The sequence below is a fragment of the Clarias gariepinus genome, chromosome 18 (genome assembly GCF_024256425.1).
Source record: "Clarias gariepinus isolate MV-2021 ecotype Netherlands chromosome 18, CGAR_prim_01v2, whole genome shotgun sequence".
In the NCBI taxonomy this organism is placed as follows: domain Eukaryota; kingdom Metazoa; phylum Chordata; class Actinopteri; order Siluriformes; family Clariidae; genus Clarias; species Clarias gariepinus.
Genome location: NC_071117.1, coordinates 27,634,007 through 27,660,211, shown reverse-complemented (window position 1 = coordinate 27,660,211; position 26,205 = coordinate 27,634,007). Strand labels below are relative to the sequence as shown.

General features: G+C 41.3%; 1 protein-coding gene across 3 annotated transcripts in view; it reads left to right on the top strand.

Annotated features, from left to right (window-relative positions):
* The window catches only part of LOC128507016 (interferon-induced protein 44-like), a 136,940-nt gene that overhangs the window by 104,567 nt on the left and 6,168 nt on the right, over positions 1-26,205 (top strand). For all 3 annotated transcript variants that reach the window (XM_053477632.1, XM_053477636.1, XM_053477637.1), the window contains 4 exons: positions 3,106-3,304; positions 3,444-3,590; positions 9,298-9,469; positions 21,641-21,741. In XM_053477632.1, coding sequence (XP_053333607.1) covers positions 3,106-3,304; positions 3,444-3,590; positions 9,298-9,469; positions 21,641-21,741 — 619 coding nt within the window. The remainder of the gene's footprint in view (positions 1-3,105; positions 3,305-3,443; positions 3,591-9,297; positions 9,470-21,640; positions 21,742-26,205) is intronic.

Here is a 26,205-nt window from a genome sequence, read left to right as displayed (position 1 = left end):
CAGCAATGCATCTGCCAAGGCAGTCAACACAGTACTTAAAAACTTTTATGTAGACGACTGCTTGAAGTCTGTCTCTAGTCATAGTCAAGCAGTTGCGCTATATAGTAATCTCACCAAACTGTGCGCAAGTGGAGGGTTTCACCTCACCAAGTGGGCAAGTAATAGTCGTACATTGCTAGCTTCCATTCCTGAGAGTGAGAGAATTAAAGCCAAAAAAAGGACTTGTGAGATGTGTACTGGTCAAAACTAAAACCAGTACCCTGGAAAGACCCATCGATAAGCTGTGCCTCATATGTGAAATGGACTGTTAATTACCTTATAAAGTAGTCGTGTTCCTTTCATTTGGTACGCAGCGATATGAATACCTTAAGTTAAACCGTTAACAAATGTCTAAAGTGTTAAAGTTAATTCTAAAGTGTCAAGAAAGTTAATTCAAATTTTAATCCAATAGTAAATGTTGTGGCTCAATTGTAAAAAAAAAAGGAAAAAACAACAAAACAAAAAAATGTGTGTAATTGTCAGTCTTCCTGTCTGTCAATTAGGGGCTGAAAATGTAAGGGCCATATTTAATTCTTGTGATTTGTTGTCATGTTTATCTTATTTCAGTTTATTAGTTAAGCATTAAGCATTAAGTATCATACTTATAATTTGTATTGTGACATCATTTCATGAGTTGTTCTGTGACATCATCCCACAGTTATGCAGTTTCATGTTTATCACGCACGTTAGTTGTTAGTTGCTGTTAAGACACGGAAGGATACAGAAAGGTTTGGAGCACACAAGCTTTTGACCGTGATAACGTGAGACAGTAAGCTAAAAGGAATACAGTAAAATAAGTTGTTGTAACTGTAATCTACTGAAGCTACAGAACACAGCAAGCGACTTGTCGTGACTACAGTGGATTTATGCAAGAAACTGTAACAACCGTTGTTTTTGATGTTGAAAATAAACAAGAGACAAAGAAATCAACGAAACGTCTGATGTCGTCAGTGACACTGTGTAACTAAAGACACGTGTCAGAACTTGTGAATAACATGCACCTACAGGATGGAAGATAAGAAAACAACAATCTCCATAGCTTGAAATAATAGATGGATGGAAGTCAAGAAGACTCCATAGTCCATGTGGGGACACTTTTCTAAATAAAATAATCATTTTAAGTAGTAGAATCATTTTAAGTAGAACTTTTCTTTTTTTAACATACTCATTCCCTTTGGTGCATTTTTCAAATAACGCAAAATAACTCACTTCCTCTTTATCAAATCCGATAACAAGCTTTATGAAAGTCATTAGCTCAATGAGTCCTAAATGTGTACCAGGTCTCATAAGGAAATATGAGCTATGGCAAAACCTATTCGCCGTAAGTTTAAAGCATTGCCATGACTGAGCTGTTTGAGAACAAAATTCGTCACTGTCTTGAGATCATATTGGCTTGAATGGGTGGCAATTGGATTGCCTAGGAAAAGTATATCAAATTACAAAAAACTTGATTTGTAAAAAAAACTCAATATACAGTAAAACCTTGTCACCCTTTAGTGAGTGCCTAAAAACATATCTGTGAGTAAAAGTGACATTTGTTATATTTACTCATGATACATTTTCATGTTAAAGCTGTGCAGTTTGTGTTTTTAGTGTAGTTTAAAAACTGTACAATATTAATTAGGTTTGCACAATGCTAATTGCTAGTGAAAATGCATTCAGTTCATATTTTTAGTCTCAACTATTCTATTTATTTAATTGCCAAATGTATTTATTTTGATACAAAAAGGGTACAATTTTGTCTTTCAGTTTTACAGCATATTTCTTCAATAAAGATCCTAATCTGAGAGACTTATTTATTGAAGGAACTTGTAAGCCAACAGTCAAGCTAGGATCTGCCTACTTCACGCTCTAGCGAGGACAGATTGATGCGAGTGTTTTGATATACAAGCACGCTTCCAGAACGACTTATGCTCACAATCCAAGGTTTAACTGTAACTGACTTCCTGTGGATTAGACCCAATGTAAGCTGTTCAGCTCAATGAGTTTTAAATGTCTACCAGGTTTTATATGTATACAGTACATGCAGGTGTGTATCAGCTATGCAGTAGTATGCAGATTTTCCATGCTATGAAGGACTATTATTGCTTGGCCTTAAAAAAACGCCGAGCTGTAGCATTCATTTATTAAAGTAGAATTAATTATTACTGGACATTTCAGCTCTTGCCACTTTCTTTCCTGAAAAAAAAAATGGGACATGAACTAGTGCAACAAGGAGATGTCTCTTCCCCATTGCAAAACCAAAATCTAAACAAACTCGCTTATTGACGAGTTTAAGGATGTGTTGAGACACAGGTTAAGGTTTTGAGGGTTTGATTTTCACCTCTGGTCTGTGTGCATGGTCTCCCCGTGCTTGGTGGGTTTCCTCTGGGTACTCCGGTTCAGTCTCACAGTCCAAAGATGCAGATTAGGTTGATTGGCCTTCTCAAATTACATGTAGTGCATGTGTGCGTGCCCAGTGATGGACTGACACGGACTGTGGCCCTGCCTCAATCCCAAAATCTCCTGGGATAGTCTCCAGGTCCCCGCAACCCTGTTCCAGGATAAGGAGTATAGAAAATGAATAAATTAATGAATATCTACTTATTTTTTCTGTTTTTCAAATTTTCACTTAGGGTTATCATTGTATTATCTTATGATTTTTATTACATTTTCTCAATTGAAATCAATTCATAGGTTATTTTTAAATTTACTTAGTTTTTTTAGAATGGGTTGGTTAGCATTACTATTTAGTACTTTAGTCCACATTATTGGATTTTGCCATTTAAGTGAATTAGCTTAAAATCTTTTTACAGCGGTCCAGTAATGACAGCTGAAAGCTGTCCACACTGTAAAAAATTTTTTTCATATTTTTTTTACTACAAAATAAAAGATAGATAGAACCACATGCAAACTGCTACAATCCACCTTCAAATAACTTTAGAAGGGGTATTAAGTTTCTAAGACAGTCACTAGATTTCAAAATGAACGATACAGAAAAAGTCTTTTTGGCCAGCTTGGATTTTTTCAGTACTGTCAGACTTTTCTCAGAATGTCAACACTGTTGTGTTGCTTTGTTTTTGTTAGAAAAAAAGATGAAATTGAGCAGAAACTGAGGAACTTCAGACTCCACAACCCAAATGTTCAGTTTGTCAGAATTCTTCTTGTTGGTGAAGTCGGGGCAGGAAAGTCCAGTTTCATAAACTCAGTCAATAATGCTTTTCAAAGAAGAATCACCTCTCGAGCTCTTGTTGATGGAACAGGTGGAACCAGTTTTACAAAAGTAGTGAGTATTACATTTTTTTTTTCATCATTTACAATAGCTTGAGAAACACATTTTGAGTAATCAGCAACAATTTATAAAACATGATAGGAAATATTTTAACATAACATAAATAATTTACCTGAGTTTGTCTGTCTTTTAGTACAAAACCCATTACATTGAAGGAGAGGATGGTTCCCCCTTACCCTTTGTCCTCAATGATATCATGGGGATTGAGGCCACTCAATCTGGTGCACATGAAAAGGATATTATTAAAGCTTTACATGGGTTTCTTGAGGAAGGATACAAAGTAAGAAAAGCCCTTCCAACTTGTTTAAAATACAATTCAGACAAAGTTTTGCACATTTTTTCACACTTATCATGAAATAGATTCAGACTATTCATTTTCTCATAATAAAATAAATATATCTAAAGAAAATAGATGTGGTAACTCATCCTCATTTGGGTAAAAACGGATAGCAGGAATACTTTTGCAGTCATACTGTGTGAGAAGTTTAGTATAACAGATTTATTTTAAGTTAATATGGAGTCTGTAGAAAATTTCAGTCCTGAAATATTGAGCAACTGCAGTCATAAGTCCTCAGAGAACAGCTGTCTGCATCAGCTGAGGTTAGGGCACGCATGCCAATCAGACCACATGGGGCCTCCATGTGACGGGCACCAGGATAAGTCAGGCAGGTCCAGAGGCCAGAGGGGGTCTGGATCACTGGCAACTCAAGAGCGGCACATGTGGCTGGACAGAGAGACAGGGAAAGAGAGAGAGAAAAGAGAAGAGAAAGAGAGATAACAGTTTGGTATGCTCACAGTCAAATAGTGCATAAGGTGAATTTATATTTTTAATATATATTCAATTTAGCTCAAGTACACACCTCCAAACCTAACAAGACTCTAGGTATTTTTGAGGTCTTTAAGCATTGTGCAGTTTTTTATGGTTGTTCTCAATAAAGACATTAAACATTAGAAACATTAAAAACATGAAACAGATTTTTTTGTTATTATTTTAGGCACATTATATTTGTCAAAACCATCGACTTAGATGAAGATCAGATCACATTTAATGTCAAATTAATGCAGAAAACCATAAAATTCCAAAAGGTTCACATACTTTTTCTTTCCACTGTATATTGACAGAATTCCGCACACCATATGTGGAGGAAATTAGGACTGGGAGACTAGTCAGCAGTGGCTGCCGGTCAATAAGGGGCGCAGGGGTGCCACCCCCTTAAACTTAGGCAGAGAAGAATGCTACTTTAACATGTAATTATTTAACATAATAATAATTTTATTTTAATAATAAAATAAAGTCATTTACTCACAATATTCTGCTGTATTTATTAATATGATTTATTTACAATAAAAAAAATCTAAACTGGATTACGTTCATGTATGTTCATTCGTGTACTCTGGGCGCCGGACAAACGAGTGTATATGTAAGCATGTAAATTTTTGAAAAGCATGTGTTTCCTTTCAAAGGCTACACTCGATGCTGCGTGAAAACACTATGTGAAAACGCTATGGGAACATCTTGTCATGTTGCTGGTTGTGAAGCATGTGTGTACCAAACACGCCAAATTTTTGGCTTTTATAACCTCGGTCAGGTGACGTCATCTGATAGGACGCACCTGCAGGTTATAAATAGGAGTGAACCGGAAACATTCCTCAGATTCTTGTCCTCACCTAGTTGTGAGCGTGTGTGTCTAACCAGCAAAAATAAGTGTTTAACTCACCGATAATGGCAGAGTTTAAACGAGATGTTCCTCTGTGTGTATAATCCATATCGGAGGGCGATCTCTACACTTTACTGCTTCGATTAAGTGCTACGCGCGTGTGAGGGCTAGCGATCTGTTTATTTCCTTTCGTTATGCTTCTTCTTCTTCAAGTGTGAGCGTGTATTGAACTCGAATAACATCCAAAGTCCAGTAATTTCTTTTCCTTTAAGTTTAATAACAAAATAACTGGAAATGTTACACGGTCAAATAACTGTAGCGCTCCAATCTGGACATGCAGAATTCTAACGGCCCTTGCCGGAAATGACATCAACGTCATTTTCAATATTTACATAAAACGTATTAAATTGTTTAAACACAATTATTTAACAATTACTTAACCCAAACAATAACTTATTTCTCTTCTACATAAATAAACAAATAACTTAAATGGCTCTTACAGCGCGCGCCTCGCATTCCGAGCCGCCGCACATTCCTGGGGCTTAAACTCGTGCATCCGGCAGAGCAGTGAGAGACGGATTTAAAACTCCTTTCTTTCGCGTTCTCATCGGATCGGGAAATCCCTCTGTCCGCTTGCAAGCACGCGACGCGCTTCTTGTAAATGGGCAAGGATAAACATCCTCTCCTGCTTCCGCGGAGATGGTAATAGGCTCTAAGCACTTAAAAATAAATAAATAAATAAAAACATAGACGGCAGGTTCTGTCGGGTGGCCGGGGGCGGAGCCTCAACTACGCTCTCTCCCCTTTTCTTAGCAATCTCCATACGAGTTAACCCTTTCATGGAGTAAGCTGTATTTATCCCGTGTTTTCCTGCCATCAACTTATTTATTTATTTAAATATAATTGAGGTAGAAACGCGGAGTTATATGATGACACCCAGATAGAAGAGACGCTTCCAGGCTATCTCTCTTCTGGGACATCATCCTTCCTGAAAAGCTATTACTTCCTTTCAAGCTGTGTAGACTTTTTATCTTCCCTGGAGGGGAAGGCTTTTCAGGCAGCAGGTCAGGTTGGCGCATTGCACACCATGGCGGTTTTGCACGCCTACCAGGCTGAGAGACTTGAGTACTGGCGGGGCTCTGCAAGGTAAGGTGTATTGGATTTACGCCGGGCCACAGACTTGTCTCTTCATGCAACAAAGCAGACGGCTTGTGCTATCGGCCGTTTTATGGCTGCTATGGTCTCCGTGGAGAGGCACTTGTGGTTGAATCTCAGGGGCATTAAGGAAAAGGATTGTGTATTCCTCCTCGATGCCCCATCTCGCCTCCCGGCCTACTTGGCGATGTCGTTAACTCGGTCGCCACTAGGTTCATGAGGCGAAGTTATATAACAAGCCTTCGGGAAATTCCTTCCCCGCCTGTTTAAGAGTCGGGACTGTCGGCCACCCAGTCTCGACCGGGTCTGACTGTTGCGAGGCATGAAACACACAAGGAGAGTGTTTTTGAGCTGGGCACCCCCTCGCAAGATTGGGGTGCGTCACACAATCCGCCTCAAAAGAGGTCAGACTGGCATATTGTCTTTACAAAGAAGCCCTGAGGTTCATGTGCCCAGGACCGTGGGGGGTGGCCCCCCAATGGGGAAAGGCACGCAGAATTCCTTTTAAAGAATGAAGTGTTCTCCCTGGCACCCCCAGGAGGTTGGTGTTCTTGCTCCGCCACCACTGGTGTTTCGGGCAACTCCAGTCTCCAATAAAATGTTAGTCACATGGAATTTGAGCGTAAGTGGGCACAGCTGTCTCCCGCTCGTGTCGAATCCATTCTCAACACCGTCAAGGAAATCAAGCATTTCAGTTGTGGCTAAGAACCAGGGGATTTTACTCTAGGGCCAATCCCCAATAAGGGCTACGCGCCAGGTGCTTCGTACCCTTCCTATGTGGTTCAGACCCCAGTTTCTGACTCTGGGTCCCACTCTAAGTTCGTCTTGTTATCGCAGATGCTAACGACAGACGCTTCCCTCATGGGCTGGGGTGTGGTCTTAAATGACCGTCCAGCCCAAGCGAGCTGGAGAGGCCATCTTTTTGCGCGGCACATTAATTGCCTCAAAATTATGGCTCTATTTCAGGCCCTAAAGCACTTCCTCCAGCAGTTGAGACTACCATGTCCTAGTGCGTGTGGACAACACTATGGCAGTCTCATATATTAATCGCCAGGGCGGACTGTGCTCGCGCCACTAAATAGCTAGCGCACCAGATTCCTGTCCCTCAGGGCGATTTACATTCTGGGAAAATTTCATGTAGCGTAGGTGGACCTCTTTGCCTCGCAAGATCAGCAAATGTCCCCTTTACTACTCTCTGACTCTAAATCAAGCTGGTCTTCCTGCCAGCATAATTAAGACTATTCTAAGTACTAGGACTGCCCCCCCTCAAATAGAATGTATTTGAAAAGTTGGTGCATGTCGAAGCAGGTAGACCCAGTCCACTGCCGAACTGTTTCAGTGCTGGAGTTTCTGCAGAAAAAATTTGTCCTCTGGCTTGTGCCCCTTGTTGAACCACTAGAGTCAGCGCCTCAGGTTTCTGACCCTTAAGATGTTTTTTCTAAATGGTGTTACCTCTCTAAGAGGATCAGACAGCTATTGCCCTCTCCTATGAGGCGCGTGGGCTCACTTCGCCTTTAGGAATCAGGGCTCATTCAACCAGGGGGATCGCCTCATCTATTGCACTAGCAAGAGGTATTCCCCTGCAGCAAGTGTATGACACGGAGGGTTGTCCTCTCCGCACACATTTAATACATTTATAGTTTGGATGTTCATGCTACTCCGGGCTCACGGGTCCTCGAGTCAGCTACCCAGACATAGTTCTCAGACCTTCTCGGCCTTGTGCGCACACGCTACACAACCTTGGAGTCCAGACACTCGCAGTGCGGCGGCGTTGGCACTCTCATTCCCATAGCATTTTCACGCAGCATCGAGTGTAGCCTTTGAAAGGGAACGTCTCGGGTTACTTTGCTGTAACCCTGTTCCCTGAATAGGTGGGAACGAGATGCTGCGTCCCAATGCCGCACTGCCTATGTGACCGGACGTCCATTCAGACAAATCAATCTGAGGAATGTTTCCGGTTCACTCCTATTTATAACCTGCAGGTGCGTCCTATCAGATGACGTCACCTGACCGAGGTTATAAAAGCCAAAAATTTGGCGTGTTTGGTACACACATGCTTCACAACCGGCAACATGACAAGATGTTCCCATAGCGTTTTCACATAGCGTTTTCACGCAGCATCTCGTTCCCGCCTTTTCAGGGAACAGGGTTACAGCAAAGTAACCCGAGACAATTTGAGGCTAAGCTCTAACTGGATTTTTTCAAATCATCCCTGGGCCCAGCACTGTTCGCCCCGAACCCTCCTACTTTTGTTCTTTGCGAATCAATATTGTTTTTAAATATTTGAGCTCATGTGATTGGACAATTCTCAACGAGTCTTATTAACGGTTAGAAGATTATTAGTTATTGTATTGAATAGTGATTGATGTGGAAGCAGCTAAATATGAGAGAATATTCTGTAATTTCTTTCCTAAACTACTCCTTCGCAAGGTGATCGGACAAAGAAAGAAAAATAGTTAAAGAGCTTGGACTAGATCGACCTGATCTTCTAATTAAGCAACAGTTAAGGGATCATGGCCGAGCGCACACTCTGTGCTTTTCCAGCACTTCTTATGGCAAGCAGAGCTGCTGACTGGATGCGATGTTAGTCAGTGCCTTTATTTTATACTAGTAGTGATGATGCTTAATCACCTGATAAATGGCTATTTACAGGCGATTATTGAAAGTTTCATTTTTGCACCAGTCGCCACTCCTAGTCAGTATAAAGGACAAAAGATTTATGCAGAAATATATGGAGCATCCTGAGTGAAAACTTCCAGGCTCCAACTTTTCTGGTTGGGGCAATTGTTTACATTTCAACAAGACAGCTTGTAACATCATTGATAAGTAAAACTGAGGCTGTCATTGGTGCTTAAACCATCATTGCTGCCAAAGGTGCTTAAACCAAGTACTAAGTGATGGGTCTGAATACTTGGGACAATCTAATATTTCAGTCTTTATTTTAATAAATGAACAAAACACTATTAACATCTGTTTTTATATAGTCATTTTGGAGTATTGTGTGTAGACTGATGAGGGGTTAAATGACTTAAATTATTCAATTTTAAGATAAGTTTGAAACATAAAATGTGGAAAACTTGAAAGGCTCTGAATTTTTCTTTAAAAAAAAAACATTTTTTTTATAGATCCATGAGTTACTGAACTATGTATTATTTCTTTCATGTACACATTCAGTTAAATCCTGCGTTCCCGGTGTCTCCAAATGACCCTGGCTATAGGAGCAACCCAGCTCTTGAGGATCAAACCTTCTGCCTGGTCAACATCATTGCAGCTGACAAAGTATCACTGATGCATAATGAGGTCATTGTAAAGCTGAAAAAAATCCGTCAGGCAGCAACAGATCTGAGTAAGACTGTGTAAATGTCATCCCTTGTTTAAAACAAAACAAAACTAAAAAGATATTTCATGTGAAACATAATAATAATAATAATAATAATAATAATGCAGTTAATAATTTTTTTTAAACTGGGATTGCATTATCAAGCATGTATAAACTACCTTGTAGACATAAGTTCTAAGATTGTGCCAATATTTGAGTAGGACCGCACACCTTCAGCTATGCCATTGCCTATGTTTTTTTTCTTCTTTTTTTGTAGAAATGGACAAAGAAACAACCAGTTAAAAAAATAGACTTTTTTCCTGGCAAATGTAATAAGCATTAGCTATAGAAAATAATCACCCTCATTTAAAATATCACAGTTTGTTGCTGTGCAGCCTGAACTGAAGACAGACACAATTTTTTTTTTCCAGCTGTATTTACTCACTGAACTTTTCACATCGATATCCATCAAAATGTCATGTCAAATAGAAAAAAAAAATTACTCACTGAGTTTAACAGAATCCACCACCTCCTAAAATGACTCAATCACATGCAGGAAATCACCTTCTTAATGGCACACAAAGCTTTTCATTTCTAGATGTTGCAATATTTGCCCACTCTTCTTTTTAAAACTAGTCAAGTTGAGGTTCTATAGTCTTTAAGTCATTTCACAGATTTTCAGTAGGTTTTCAGTCTGGACTTTGACCATGCAAGGACATTCACATTTTTTCTCCTTCAACCACTGCGTGGTCAGTTTTACTGTGTGCTTTGGGTCATTGTCAAGTTGGAAGGTAAACCTTCTTCCTATTGACGACTTTCTGGCAGAGGGGCTGATTTTCCTTAGGAATTTGATGGCATTTTGCCCCATCCATTTTCCTTCTACCCTAAAAAGTGGTCCAGTCCCTACTCCAGCATTACTACCTCCCTGCTTAACTGTAGGAATATTTTTATTGATTGCACATTCCACCAGTAAGAAGTGTGAAGGTTTAATAAGCAGAGTAATAGCACAGTTTAGCTTAACCTTCCTCTTATGTTAGCTTTCTGTTACTGTCTCTTATGTTAACGGGTCGGTTTTGACCCGTGTCTTTAATCAGCCATATTACCCTCAAAACAATTATTTATCATCCAATTTTTTTCCTTACCCCTTGGCTACTTTGTTATGCTTTTTTGTCCATTAAAATAATGTTTTTAATATCTTTGCTGTGACCTCATGAGCTTTTACTTTCAATAAAAAAAAAAAAATGATTCAATTAACCTCAAGAGAATTATTTAAATAAATAAAAGGTTATATTACCTGACTTTTACTGAGGGGTATTAGAACACATCTCTTAAATGAATTTGTTATATATATATATATTATATTAATCACTATAGTAACATCTATGGTGTTACGGGTCCAATTCGACCCATATATATTTATTTCAAAGAAAAAGGCAAAAAAGTATACTTTTTTAAGTATACAAAAATAACTTGGAAAGCTAATCAGGTAAATCTCAAAATGTGAATTTGCAAGGTCAAACAAACAACGAACAATCAAGCAAATTAAACCAATAGAAATGAGGCGCTAGTTTCACAAAACATCTTTTTGCATTTAGATGCATGTGTGGCAAAAAGTGATACTTTTAGTGTGTTCTTTGCAAATATATTTCAATCAATGCTCAATGTGTGCCTTAATAATAATAATAATAATAATAATACATTTTATTTGATGGCGCCTTTAAAGACACCCAAGGACACCTTACAGAAGAAACACATGCAATAAAACACCAATACATAAAAATTAGGGGGAAAAAATAAATAAATAAATAATAATAATAATAATAAATAAAATAACAATGAATAAGCAGATTTGAAGAGGTAAGCTTTAAGTTGTGATTTAAAAATGTTAATAGAATCCAACTGACGAATATGAATAGGTAGTGCGTTCCAGAGTTTAGGGGCAGTGTAACTAAAGGCCCTGGCTCCCATTTTAACCATTTTAACTAAAGGAATAGACAAAAGACCAGAAGAAGAGGAACGGAGAGGACGAGAAGGAGTGTATGGGTGAAGCAAATCAGACAGATATGTGGGAGCAAGGTTAGGAAGTCACTTAAAGGTAAGAAGAAGGAGTTTGTATTAAATTCTTTGGGTTATTGGGAGCCAGTGAAGTTGAATGAGAATCGGTGTAATATGTTCAGTTGATTTTGTGCGAGTAATGATTCTTGCAGCACAGTTATGGACATTTTGAAGTCGTTGGAGAAGCTTTTGGGGTAAACCGAGAAGAAGGGCATTACAATAGTCGAGACCTGAGGTTACAAGGGCTTGAACAAAAATTTCGGTTGAATGCTGAGTGAGTGATGGGCCGAGTCTAGAAATATTGCGTAAATGAAAAAAAGCTATGCGAACTGTATTGTTAATATGTGAGGAAAAAGAAAGAGTAGAGTCCAGTATTACACCTAAACTTTTGACCTGAGAGGAAATGGGGACTAGACAATTTTCAATGCTTATACTGATAGGTGGAGATTTGGAAAGTGTAGAATTGGAACCAATGAAAAGAACTTCACTCTTATTGCCATTTAATTTGAGTTTGTTATTTGTCATCCAAGATGTAATGGCCTGTAAACAATCAATAAGTGCAGTGGGGCATGATGAAATACTAGGTTTTGTGGAAATGTACATTTGAATTTCATCAGCATAACAGTGAAAGCGAATTCCAAAATGCCGGAAAATATTACCAAGGGGAAGGATGTAAATAATAAACAAAAGAGGACCTAACACTGAGCCTTGAGAAACTCCATGATGTAATGGAGATGAGGATGACTTGATATTTTTAATTTGTACAAATTGTTTCCTGTCGCTGAGATATGAAGTAAACCATTTTAGGGCAGTACCAGTGACCCCAATGCCGGCCAAACGCTTGAGTAAGACTGGGTGCGAGATGGTATCAAAGGCGGCACTGAGGTCAAGGAGAAAGAGAATGGAAAAAAGACCAGAATCAGCTGCACGAAGGAGATCATTGGTGATTTTAACTAAGGCTGTTTCAGTGCTATGTTTAGAGCGAAAACCAGATTGGAAAGGCTCAAACAGATTGTTATTTTGAAGATGATCCTGAAGCTGTGCAGTAACAATACGTTCAAGAATTTTGGCAGTAAATGGTAAATTAAAAATGGGACGATAATTATTAAAATCTTTGGGATCCAAACCAGGTTTCTTAATTATAGGTGTAACTGAAGCAGTTTTAAGTGATAATGGAACAATTCCGGTGGACAATGAAGAATGACATGGCCAGATAGAGAACGAGTCACATTAATCCCCAAGTATTTAAACCTCGATGGACTAATATGAAAGGGTAGATCGGACTGTTGAAGTTGACATGCTGACGTATTAATGGGAAAACACTCACTTTTTCCCAAATTTAATTTATAACCAGAAAACGAGCTAAAATTCTTCAGAATACCTAAAACTCAGATGGAGAGTGCAGAATCGCTTATATATAACAACAAATCATCTGCATACAATGATAATTGATGTTCAATTCTATTACGAATAATTCCCTTGAATACAGAGGAAGATCTCAATGTGATGGACAGAGGCTCGATGACGATGGCAAAGAGGAAAAGTGACAAAGGGCAACCTTGACGACATCCACGACCCAGAGCAAAATAATCAGAATAAACATCATTAGTATGAACACTGGCTTTAGGGGACGAATAAAGAAGCCGAATCCAAGAAATAAATTTATCGCCAAATCCACATTTCTTTAAAACTGCAAACAAGTACTCCCACTCCACCCTATCGAAAGCCTTTTCAGCATCCAAAGAAATCACAAATTCGGGAAGTTCAGATAGATGCTTTGAGTAAATAACATTAAAGAGTTATTAAAAAACAATTGACGTCCCTTTATAAAGCCATTTTGCTCTTCAGATATAATACCAGGAAGCACATCCTCTAGGCAAGATGCAATTACTTTAGCCAACACCTTTGCATCAGCATTAAGCAGAGATAATGGTCTGTAGGAACCACAGGAGGTTGGATCTTTGTCATTTTTGAGGAAAAGTGCTATAGTGGCTTGTGTGAAAGTTGGTGGTAATGAACCCCTTTTCAAGGATTCATTAAACACAGATAAAAGCAATGGTGCCAGTTTACCAATAAATGTTTTATAAAATTCAATTGGAAACCCATCACGGCCTGGGGCTTTATTAGACTGCATAGCTGTAATAGCATTTGATACTTCTTCAACGGAAAATGCGGAGTCTAATTGCCCGGCAATATTAGTACCAATAACAGGGTTTGAAAGATTATGAAGAAATTTGTTCATTTTAGCTTATTCTGTAGGAAATTCTGACTTATATAAAGAAGCGTAATATGCTTTAAAGATAGAATTAATTTCCAAGGGATCTGTGGTAATCGTGTCATAAGTGTTTTTAATACTAGGTATTAAACGCGAAGTGGCTTGTCGTCGTAACTGATGTGCCAACAAGCGACTTGCCTTGTCACCATATTCATAATATGAGCCACGACTGCGTAGTAACAAGCGCTCTGCCTCTTTAGTTGACATTAGATTAAATTCTGCTTGCAAATCAAGATGCTGCTTCAGTAATTCTGGAGAAGGGTTGAGTGCATAACTTTGATCAAGGTTACTAATCGCAAATGTAAGTTCTTTAAGCCTGGCATTATTCTTTTTATTAGCAAGAACAGAATAAGAAATAATTTGACCTTTCAGGTAGCATTTAAGTGTCTCCCATAGCAGAGAATATGAGACTGAATCGTTTTGATTGAAGGACAAGAACTCCTCAGAAGAACTTAAAATGAGTTCACAAAATTGATCCACTAAAGTGAATGGACTAACCGGAGCCCAAACAAAAACAAACAAAAACGAGAGAGAAAAAAAAAAATCCCACCGACTTCCACACTGTATAACAGTGTGCGTGTAACTATAAACACGTTATATTAAAAAACTAACAGTACAAAATACTGTTTCCTTCAAAGGTGAACATTCCAACAAAACAACAAAAATACGTAAAAATACAAATAAACAAGTCCTGTGCAAATAGATGCAGTAGGCATAGAAAAGATTGTGCTGGACTAATCCGGAGTACAAGAGTATAATATACGATTTAGTCTTCCTATATAAAAGTGTGAATAAAAAAGCAAACGAACAGTACGGTAATTAGAGCAACACAGTTAAAAAATAATATTAATAATAGTTAAAAATGCGCATGTAGCGTTAACCCTAATGAGACCGTAAACACTTAGCAGCATTATACACCAAACGGAAAGGCTGTTGAGGCTCACCCAGAAATCACAGTTTTATCATAATTTTTGGCTTTATCAGCTGACACAAAGTTCCCTTTCAAAGGCGTAAGGACTGGGGTACGGCTCGTCGCCCCTCACAGGCAGCCTCCAAAAGATCAGATCGCCGCACTAACTTCTCAGACTAAATCCTGAAGCCTACGTGCCCAGGACTGTGGGGGTGATCCCCCCCTGGGGAACGGCATTCAACGCTCTTTCCTATAAGAGCATGCCCCCCCGGACACCCCCAGGGGGTCGGTGTTTAGTTTCCACCGCCTCTAGTGTTTCGGACCTCACCGACCTCCAGAGATATGTTAGTGCCTCGGTTTTATCCTGCTATATTCCAGGATGCCGAACCATCTCCTGGCCCCCCGCGCACTAAAACTTGTACCCCTTTCGGAGAAACTGGCAGCGTGGAAGCTACTGCCAGGCATATCTCCCTGGGTGCTAAAGACTGTAGAGAAAGGCTACAGGATTCAGTTTGCTCATCGCCCTTCGCGTTTCAACGGCGTGGTCTACACTTCCGTGATACCGGAGAGAGCGCATCTGCTAAACTCCGAACTGCAGGCGTTGCTGGAGAAGGGAGCCATAGAACAGGTTCCTCCTCCAGACAGGGAGTCAGGCTACTACAGTCGCTACTTTCTGGTTCCCAAGAAAGGCGGGGGGCTGCGTCCGATTTTTGATCTTCGCGGGTTGAACCGCTATCTCAAAAAGTACAGATTTAAGATGTTAACCATCAATATGATTGTCTCACAAATCAAACCAGAAGATTGGTTCGTGACGATAGATTTAAAGGACGCATACTTCCACATAAAAGTTTTGCCACAACACAGGAAGTTCCTGAGGTTCGGGTTTCAGGGGAGAAGCTTACCAGTATCAGGTCCTTACATTCAGTCTAGCTCCGTCACCCCGCACATATACAAAATGTATGGATGCTGTCCTGGCTCCCTTGCGACTCCAGGGCATCCGTATTCTCAATTACATAGACGACTGGCTAATCCTGGCCCAGTGTCAGCAGCTAGCGCTCCGACATCTCGATGTCGTCCTAGCTCATCTCCATTCGCTGGGATTGAGACTCAACGCTACCAAAAGCGGTCTCGTTCCGGCTCAACATACAACATACTTGGGTGTCAGATGGGATTCGATCACTATGCGGGCACAATTGTCTCCCGCTCGTGTCGAATCCATTCTCAGCGCCTTAAGGAAATCAGACTAGACCAGGAAGTGTCTATCACTTTTAAAAATGTTTAGGCCTCATGGCAGCTGCATCCACGGTGATACCTTTGGGCCTTCTGCACATGAGAGCTTTTCAGTTGTGGCTAAGAGCCAGGGGATTTCATACAAGGGGCAATCCCAGAAGGCGAATAAGGGTTACGCTCGAAGGACGTCGTACCCTTTCTATGTGGTTCAGACCCCAGTTTCTCACCTTGGGTCCCACTCTAGGTCCGTCTTGTCGTCGCAAAATGCGAACGACAGACGCTTCCCTTACCGGCTGGGGTGCGGTCTTGGATGGCCGTCCAGCTCAAGGGCGCTGGAGAGGTCATCTTCTCGCATGGCACATCAATTGCCTCGAAATAATGGCTCTATTTTTGGCCCTACAGCACTTCCTCCAGCAGCTGAGAGGCTACCATGTTCTAGTGCGGGTTGACAATACATTGGTAGTCTCCTACATAAATCGCCAGGGCAGACTGCACTTGCGCCGCTTGAACGAGCTAGCGCATCAGGTTCTGCTCTGGGCACAGGACAAGTTCCTGTCCCTCAGGGCGATTTACATTCCAGGGCACATGAATGTGGGAGCAGATTTACTGTCCAGACAAGCTGTGACACAAGGGGAATGGAAACTCCACCCCGACATAGTCAGCCAAATCTGGGAAAGATTCTTTACAGCAGAGGTGGACCTCTTTGCCTCCCAAGAGACAGCACAATGTCCTCTCTACAACTCTCTGACTCATCCAGCTCCCCTGGGTCTGGACGCGATGGCCCATACGTGGCCCAATTTATGCCTTTATGCGTTTCCACCAATATCTCTGCTCCCGGGAGTCCTGGCGAGGGTCCGTCAACACGGTTTGCGCCTCTTACTGATAGCGCCCCGTTGGCCGGCCAGAGTATGGTTCTTGGATCTAATATCTCTCCTCGATGGCTCACCTTGGATGATTCCAGTGAGGAGGGATCTTCTGTCTCAGGCGCAGGGGACAATATTTCATCCCCGACCGGAGCTTTGGAACCTTCACGTTTGGCCCCTGAACGGGACCAACTAATTCAAGCTGGTCTCCCAGCTAGTGTTATTGACATTATTCTAGCCGCTAGAGCTCCCTCCACTAGGAAAGCTTATGCCCTCAAATGGAATGTTTTTGAAAGTTGTTGCATGACGAAGCAGGTACACCCAGTCCACTGCCAAATTGTTTCAGTGCTGAAGTTCCTGAAAGATAAGTTGTCCTCGAGCTTGTGCCCTAGCACCCTTAGGACGTACGTGGCCGCTATCTCAGCCTGCCACGTTCCAATCGAGGGGATTACTGTGGGAAAAACCCTTTAGTTGCCGTTTTATTCATGGAGCTAAACGGTTGAGGCAACCCACCAGAGCCACGACCCCTTCATGGGATTTATCTATCGTGCTCGAAGGTCTAATTGACACTCCTTTCAAACCGCTAGAGTCAGCGCCTGACAGGCTTCTGACTCTTAAGATGGTTTTTCTTATGGCCATTACCTCTCTCAAGAGGATTGGGGATCTGCACGCCTTGTCAGTCTCCTCATCCTGCCTGGACTTTGCCCCTGGGCTAGTCAAGGCCATTCTGCATCCTCACCCAAACTATCTTCCGAAAGTTCCATTTTCAAACATGCACCCTGTTGTTCTTGAAGCCTTCTGTCCTCCGCCTTTTACAGCTTCGGAGCAGGAGAAACTTCACCTATTATGTCCAGTACGTGCTCTTCGGATTTACGTCCACCGCACCTGCCAGTGACGTAGATCAGAGCAGCTCTATATTTGCTATGGAGGCCGCAACCGGGGGGGGCGCTACTACGCAGACCATGTCACATTGGGTGAGAGATGCTATTGCTCTCTCCTATGAGGCGCGTGGGCTCACTTCGCCTCTAGGAATCAGGGCTTATTTAACCAGGGGGATTGCTTCATCTATTGCACTAGCAAGAGGTATTCCCCTGCAACAAGTGTGTGATGCGGCGGGCTGGTTCTCCCCGCACACATTTATTAGATTTTATAGTCTGGATGTTCCTGTCACTCCGGGCTCACGAGTCCTCGAGTCAGCTTCCCAGATATAGTTCTGAGACCTCTCAGCCTTGTGCGCACACGCTACACAATGCGGGGTCCAGACACTCGCAGTGTGGCGACGTTGGTACTCTCGTTCCCATAGCGTTTTCACGCAGCATCGAGTGTAACCTTTGAAAGGGAACGTCTCGGGTTACTTTGTTTTAACCCTGTTCCCTGAAAAGGCGGGAACAAGATGCTGCGTCCCAATGCCGCACTGCCCACGTGACCGGATGTCTGTTTAGACAATCAATCTGAGGAATGTTGCCGGCTCACTCCTATTTATAACCTGCAGGTGCATCTAATCAGATGACGTCACCTGACCGAGGTTATATAAGCCAAAATTTGGCACATGCTTCACAACCGGCAACACGAAAAGATATTCCCATAGCGTTTTCACGCAGCATCTCGTTCCCGCCTTTTCAGGGAACAGGGTTACAGCAAAGTAACCCGAGACGTTCTTCTCAACACCCTTATATGTGATGCGAAGTCGTGCTGGATAAAACAGGCCGTACCGAACACCTTCAATGCCACAGAGCTGCTGCCTGACCGTATTGAATGCAGCCCGAGCGCGTGCTATCTTAGCAGTGTAGTCAGGAAAGACTGAGATGGTCTGGTCTCCAACTTTAATCTGTCGGCGTTCTCTAGCGCGAAACCTGCATACAATGGCTCGTGGACGGTCGCCGGGCTTAGGTGTGGGTTGGAGGGTCCTGTGGGAATGATCCAAAAGCAGCTCCTTCTCCAGATTAAAGGCTTTCTTTAGCAAGGAGGCCACGGCCTCAGTGGTGCACGTGTCAGGGCTCTCCGGTACTCCCACTATCCTAACATTGTTATGGCGCGACCTAGACTCCAAGTCTTCACATTTATTTTCCAGCTTGGTTACGTTAGCTGTGAGACACTTGATAGTATTTTTCATCTCGGCTATGTTGTCCGATCACACAGTAAGCGCGTGCTCCATCTCCCTGACCGTACCTTTTAGCTCGGACATGATAGCATCATTAGCAGTTTTATCAATCGCCAGCTGCGTTTTCACCGCTTGCAAGTCAAACTTAATAGTAGACAAAACATCAATAGCATTAATATCCGGATTAGCTTGGCTCGAGGGGGGCTTTACAGGTGACGACTCACTCGAGGATATGGTCGCGGCTTGCAAACTAGCAGTACTATTCAAGCCTCAGTTGTGTTTGAATAGTACTGCGAGTTTTTATATTTTTTGCTGCCATTTCACGCAGTCCCAAGTAAAACCTCTCAACTCAACGAACTACAATATAAAACAGGACTAAAATTATGGCCAAAAAGCACAAATGAATAACAATTTAATTAAAATCGGTGGGAGCTCCCAAACTCACGTCCTACTCCATCAACGCTCAACCGGAAGTCACGCCGGAATGACTGTTTTATCGGAAAAATTTGCAAAAAACATTGCTAATGACGGAATCACTGCTGTAAAGAAAAAAATTAATCTGCACTTTACCTTTCAAAAGAATTGAAAGTCAAAATTTAATAAAAATCTTTGTCCGTCTTGTGGAACACTCGCAAACCGCGTTACAGTACTCTTATTTCACTGTATTAGCTTTTCTGGCACCAGGAGAGACTCAAACACACAAACACGTTGTCTGTAAGAAAGGTCTCAAAAAGTGCTATCAACATCTATTACTGCAATGAACATAAACCATTGTAAAATGTCCCAAAGGTGGCAGTTAGACAGGAGTTTGTCCAGAGATGAACCAGGAGTGTTGGCTCGAGTTAGGAGGAGAGGGGGAAAGAGAGTGACATTGAGACATTTGCACTTTTTATTTTAAGTATTTTATATATTAACTTTTATATACTTTTATATATTAAGTTTGTTAGGTGTTTATTCTTGGTTGTTTAAGACCATTAAAGTCTGCCAGCAGAATGACAGTACATGATTTATGTTGGAGCTTTAACATTAAAGCGGGATAGCTCTCATGTGGCCGACGAACTTCCCAACGCAGCCGAGCTCCTTCATTATTGCCTTGTCCATGATAAAAAGGGGCACGTTAGAGATCACCAGACTTGCAGACAGAGGGGTAACTTGGACTGCAGATCATTTTACAGTATATGTACTCCTCTACTTATTAGTGTGCTCATGAGGTTTACTTTGTTCAGGAACACCACTACTGCGTTGTTCATCCGGGAGGCAGAGTAGATGTTCTCACACCTGACCTGCTCTCACACCGCTAGCAGCACCTCTTCCACCTGTACATCGTCCAGCGGCACACTCCTAACTCCATGCCCAAGAGACAGAGTCTTCCCACCGGCCTCAGAGGCCATAATGCCCCGCTTATTCTCTCTTACGCTAAACTTCTAACTCTTTCTTTTTTTCTATTAACATTCACTAATAATTTTTTCTTAAAAAGTAGGGGGAAAAGGGTCCAGTCTTTCAAAAAACTTGACAAGACGCCAAAGTGCCTTCCATGCACTGTCCTCAGAGCTAGCGCATGCACAGAGAGAGAGAGAGAAAGAGAGAGAGAAAGAGAAAATGAGAAGGTGAGCGTGGGAGTGTTAGCACCTTAAGAAAAGATGCAAGAGGAGACAAGTGAGCAGCATGGAACCAAATACAACTAAGCGTTGTACCAAATACATTCTGCATCTTAATAATAGGCTTTACTGTGCTTCTAGGCAGTGAAAAAGCTTTAGAATTTTTTTTATTACTTTTTGTATCTGTATTTTTTGTGTCTATCTTCTGTCCTGTGCCAGTGCACAACTTTCTGCTTTGCCACCCTTTTTCCTGACATGTTGGTGTTATATTTTTCATTTGGATTTTAAAGGTACTTAATAAATACAACTAGATAAAACAAAACCTTCATCTAGGACTGTAAAGCAACAAAATGAGATTATTTTAAAGGGACTTGATTCTTTTCTGTACAAACTTTAAATGTTGTGAAATCTGAAAATTGTGTTACCACTGTGTCACAGGTAACCATGGAAAACTTTTTTTTTTCTTTTTACATTTTAATAAACAGTTAAGAGAAGTCTGCTAGATTCTAAATATAGTGACTAATTACACAGACAGGTTTTAATATTCGTTATTCAGCATCTTTAAAAAAAAAACTCCCTACTTAAAGTTTAATTCTGATGCAATTTAATTGCAAAATTTACTATCAAAGGGTGGCATGGTGGCTAAGTGGTTAGCAATGTCGCCTTGCACCTCCATGGTCCTGGTTCAATTCCTGCCTTGGGTCTATGTGCATGGATTTTGCAAGTTCTTCCTGTGCTTGGTGGGTTTACTCTGTTTGGTGGATTTCCTCCCACAGTCCGAAGATATGCAGATTAGGATAACTGGTGTTCCCAAATTGTCTGCTGTGTGTGTATGTCCTGGGTTAGGCTCCAGGTCACTCACGTCCCTGTACACAGGATAATTGGGCTAATTGGCGTCCCAAATTGCTTGTAGTGCTTGACTGAGTGTGTAAGTGTGTGTATGTATGTACTGTATGCTCTGCGATGGATTGGCACCCCATCCAGGGTGTACCCTGCTGCATGCCCTAAGTCTCTGGGAATAGGATCAGGCCTGCTGTGACCATGTTTACAGGATAAAGCAGTATAAATAATTAGTGAATAAGTAAGTGAGTGACTGACTATTAAATTTCTTTTACAATTTGTCCAATTGAACAGAACAGCTAAAAACTATTTGTTTTATCATCCAGATATTCCACAAGTAGTCGTCATGACACGACCAGATTTTGCATGTCCACTGGTTAAAGATAAACTACAGAAGATCTACACCAGCAAGAAGATCAAAGAAAAGGTGATTATTTATTTATACAAGATGAATGAGTATAAAGAGATATTTAATTCACTTAATTTAGTGACTTTTAAGTAAAGTGCTAAGAAACAGTACAGTGCCTTGCAAAAATATTCATATCCTGTTGATCATTTTTTCCCATATTTTGTCACGTTACAACCCCAAACAAGGGTGTATTTTATCCTGATGCAATGCAAAGTGCATGGTATGAAATGCAAAGTGACACATAGTGGAAGGAAAATTATAATTAGTTTTCAAAATCTTTTAGAAATAAATATCTGAAAAGTGTGGTGCTTTTGTATTTGTCCCATTTGAGTCAATACTTACTACTGTAGAACCAGCTTTCTCTGCAATTACAGCTGCAAATCTTTTGGTCTCTTTACCATCTTTGCACATCTAGTGAGTAAAAAAATATGTTTATATTCCGTGGTCGAATTGTAAAAAAAAATAATAAATCGAGGGCGATGGTGTGGTCAAGTGTGACAAAACACATGCATTTATACATGCAATTGTCAAAACTATCATTTGATCTTCTACATGGCTTTCATTTAGGGAGGACAATAAAAATTCACAAACATATTAGTAATAAAATCATTTAATAGTTTTGTATGACTACAATATGCACCAGTCTCTCTCTCTCTCTTACACACACACGCACACACACACACACAAATCATCAAATTACTATTATGGCTATTATTAATAAATTTTTCACCCTTTCGTACCCAAGTATGTATGTGAAGCCACAAAGTCTACTGAAAAACAAAACCTTTTTTAAGTTCAAGTTGAAGATCAAGTTGGCCTTATTGTCACTTTAACCATATACAGTTAGTACACAGTGAAACGAAACAACGTTCCTCCAGGACCAAGGTGCTACATGCAACATAAATTAACAACATAAATTACCAGAAGAGCTAAAACTAGCTTACAAAGAGGCCAAGTTAGCTGACTAGCGGAGACGAGACAGATTGACCTGACAACATAAATTTTAACAACATAACAACTAACTAGCTAACCCATAGAGGAAGACTATACTTTTTTTTTTTTTTACAGACAACATAAAGTGCACGTGAAAATGTGCAAACAAGAGTAACAAAGTAACATTTACAGGTTGGTGTGTAAGATAATTTGGTGGTGTAGGTCAGTGTGTCTGCGCTTGTGTTGATTAGTCAGTCCAGTCCCAATGTTTTGAGGTAGTTGGGTTAAGCTGTGTGATAATGTTTGTGTGTGTGTGTGTGTGTGTGTGTGTGTGTGTGTGTTTGTGTTTATCAGTCCAGTCCCTTTTTGTTGAGGAGACGGATGGCTTGTGGAAAAAAGCTGTTGCACAGTCTGGATGTGTGTGCCCGAATGCTTCGGTACCTTTTTACAGATGGCAGGAGTGTGAAGTGTGTGTGAGAGGGGTGTGTCCGATCAGCCACAATGCTGTTGGCTTTGCGGATGCAGCGTGTGGTGTAGATGTCTTCAATAGAGGGGAGAGAGACCCCGATGATCTTCTCCGCTGTCCTCACTATCCGCTGTAGGGTCTTGCGGTCCGATATGGCACAATTCCCAAACCAGACAGTGATGCAGCCGCTCAGGATGCTCTCGATAGTTCCTCTATAGAAAGTGGTCAGGATCGGTGGTGGAAGCTGGGCCTTCCTCAGTCTTCTCAAAAAGAAGAGACGCTGTTGGGCTTTCTTGTGCAGGGAGCTGGTGTTGAGGGACCAGCTGAAGTTCTTCTCCAGGTGGACGCCCAGAAATTTGGTGTTTTCAACGATCTCCACAGAGGAGCCGTTGATGCTCAGTGGAGAATGGTCGCCTCGTGACCTCCTAAAGTTAACAACCATCTCCTTTGTCTTGTCAACATTCAGAGACAGGTTGTTGTCTTTACACCAGTCCGTTAGCCTCTGCACTTCCTCTATGTACGCTGACTCGCCATTCTTGCTAATGAGACCCATCACGGTCGTGTCATCAGCGAACTTAATGATGTAATTTGAACTGTGTATTGCTACACAGTCGTGAATTAGCAGTGTGAACAGCAGGGTACTGAGCACACAGCCTTGTGGGGCCCCAGTGCTCAGTGTGGTGGTGCTGGAGATGCAGTTCCCGATCTGTGCTGACTGAGGCCTTCCGGTCAGAAAGTCCAGGATCCCGTTGCAGAGGGAGGTGTTCAGGCCCAACAGGTTCAGCTTCCCGATCAGTTGTTGGAGGACAATAGTGTTGAATGCTGAGCTGAAATCTATGTACAGCATTTGAACGTATGTGTCCCTATTGTCCAAGTTTGTGAGGGCAAGATGAAGTGTAGTGGAGATGGCGTCGTCCATTGAGCGGTTAGGACGGTACACAAATTGCAGTGGGTCCAGTGAAGGGGGCAGAAGGGTCTTCATGTGTCTTATGACGAGCCTCTCGAAGCACTTCATGATGGTGGGTATAAGTGCAACGGGACCGGTAGTCATTGATACAGGACACAGAAGACTTCTTGGGCACGGGGACGATGGTGGTGGCCTTGAAGAGACAGGTTGTTGTCTTTACACCAGTCCGTTAGCCTCTGCACTTCCTCTATGTACGCTGACTCGCCATTCTTGCTAATGAGACCCATCACGGTCATGTCATCAGCGAACTTAATGATGTAATTTGAACTGTGTATTGCTACACAGTCGTGAGTTAGCAGTGTGAACAGCAGGGTACTGAGCACACAGCCTTGTGGGGCCCCAGTGCTTAGTGTGGTGGTGCTGGAGATGCAGTTCCCGATCTGTGCTGACTGAGGCCTTCCGGTCAGAAAGTCCAGGATCCCGTTGCAGAGGGAGGTGTTCAGGCCCAACAGGTTCAGCTTCCCGATCAGTTGTTGGAGGATAATAGTGTTGAATGCTGAGCTGAAATCTATGTACAGCATTTGAACGTATGTGTCCTTATTGTCCAAGTTTGTGAGGGCAAGATGGAGTGTAGTGGAGATGGCGTCGTCCATTGAGCGGTTAGGACGGTACACAAATTGCAGTGGGTCCAGTGAAGAGGGCAGAAGGGTCTTCATGTGTCTTATGACGAGCCGCTCAAAGCACTTCATGATGGTGGGTATAAGTGCAACGGGACCGGTAGTCATTGATACAGGACACAGAAGACTTCTTGGGCACGGGGACGATGGTGGTGGCCTTGAAGCACCACCATTACACACATTGGGTATCATTAAAGCTGTCAGTCATTTCGAAAACTCCTGCGTTTAATTGAATCCTTTGTTTTCATCAAGGATTGGTGTGTATGTGGGGCCAGGGGTAGCTCAGTTGTTAAGGCATTGGACTACGGTTCGGAAGATCCCAGGTTCAAACCCCACAACCACCAAGTTGCCACTGTTGGGCCCTTGAGCAAGGCCCTTAACCCTCAACTGCTCAGATGTATAATGAGATAAAAATGTAAGTCGCTTTGGATAAGAGCGTCTGCCAAATGCCTAAATGTAAATGTATGTATTATACCTTCAGTTCTCTTATTTTTGAAATATGTCAAAAGCTTGAACTGTTCACTTGGTCATTGTGAAAATGCACAATGCGTAAAAAATGATGCAAATTTGCATGAGCTTGTGAGCAACACGTTACAATATTGAATTCTGATTGGCTAATTGCCATTACTGTATGTATAGTTAAAAAAATTATTATACATAGAAAGTTTTAATATTTCATTTCAATGACATATTTTACATAACACACAGCATTATTAATTTATTTATTTAACACAGCATCTTTTTTTTAACAGGGGGGGGATGTTTAAAATTGCTTATATTAAATTATTTGAATGTGCAAAACTGTTTGTTTAAGATTCTCTGTTATAAGTATCACTCCATCACTTCATTACCATGGGGTAACCCCATTTTTCACACTCCTCAGGGGTGCGTGTGGCAAACTGACAGGGGGCAGTGATGCTTTTACAAATTGCTTCTGTTCATTTTCATTTTTAAAGGTAACAGTAAATAAGAATTTTTTTACATTTATTCTCTCCTCCACAAGAATAACACTCTCATCCGCTCTTCAGTTTCGCTTTCTTTTCAAAATCATTTTAATTAGATTTTGACAGTCCTACATAGCTCTGGTATAGGGGCTTTAAACAGGACTGTGATTGGAACAGTCTGATTAGAATAAAGTCATGCTGCCGAGTCACGCATCTACAATTTTTTTCTGTGTGCATAAAACATTCCCACAACTGCCGTTGATTAAACCATTTCACTTTTCTACTGTTTAAAACTACAAAAATCTGTAAAAACTACATGCTTTAATATAAACCATTCCACTGTAGCACTGGCTGTATGTTTAGGATTATTGTACTGCTGATAGGTGAACCCCCACCCCAGTCACAAGTCTTTTGCAGACTCTAACAGGTTTTCTGCCCTGTAATTGGCTCCATCCATCTTCCCATCAACTCTGACCAGCCTCCCTGTACCTGCTAAAGAAAAGCATGCCCACAACATGTTGTTTTTCTGCCACACATGGCATTTTGCATTTAGGC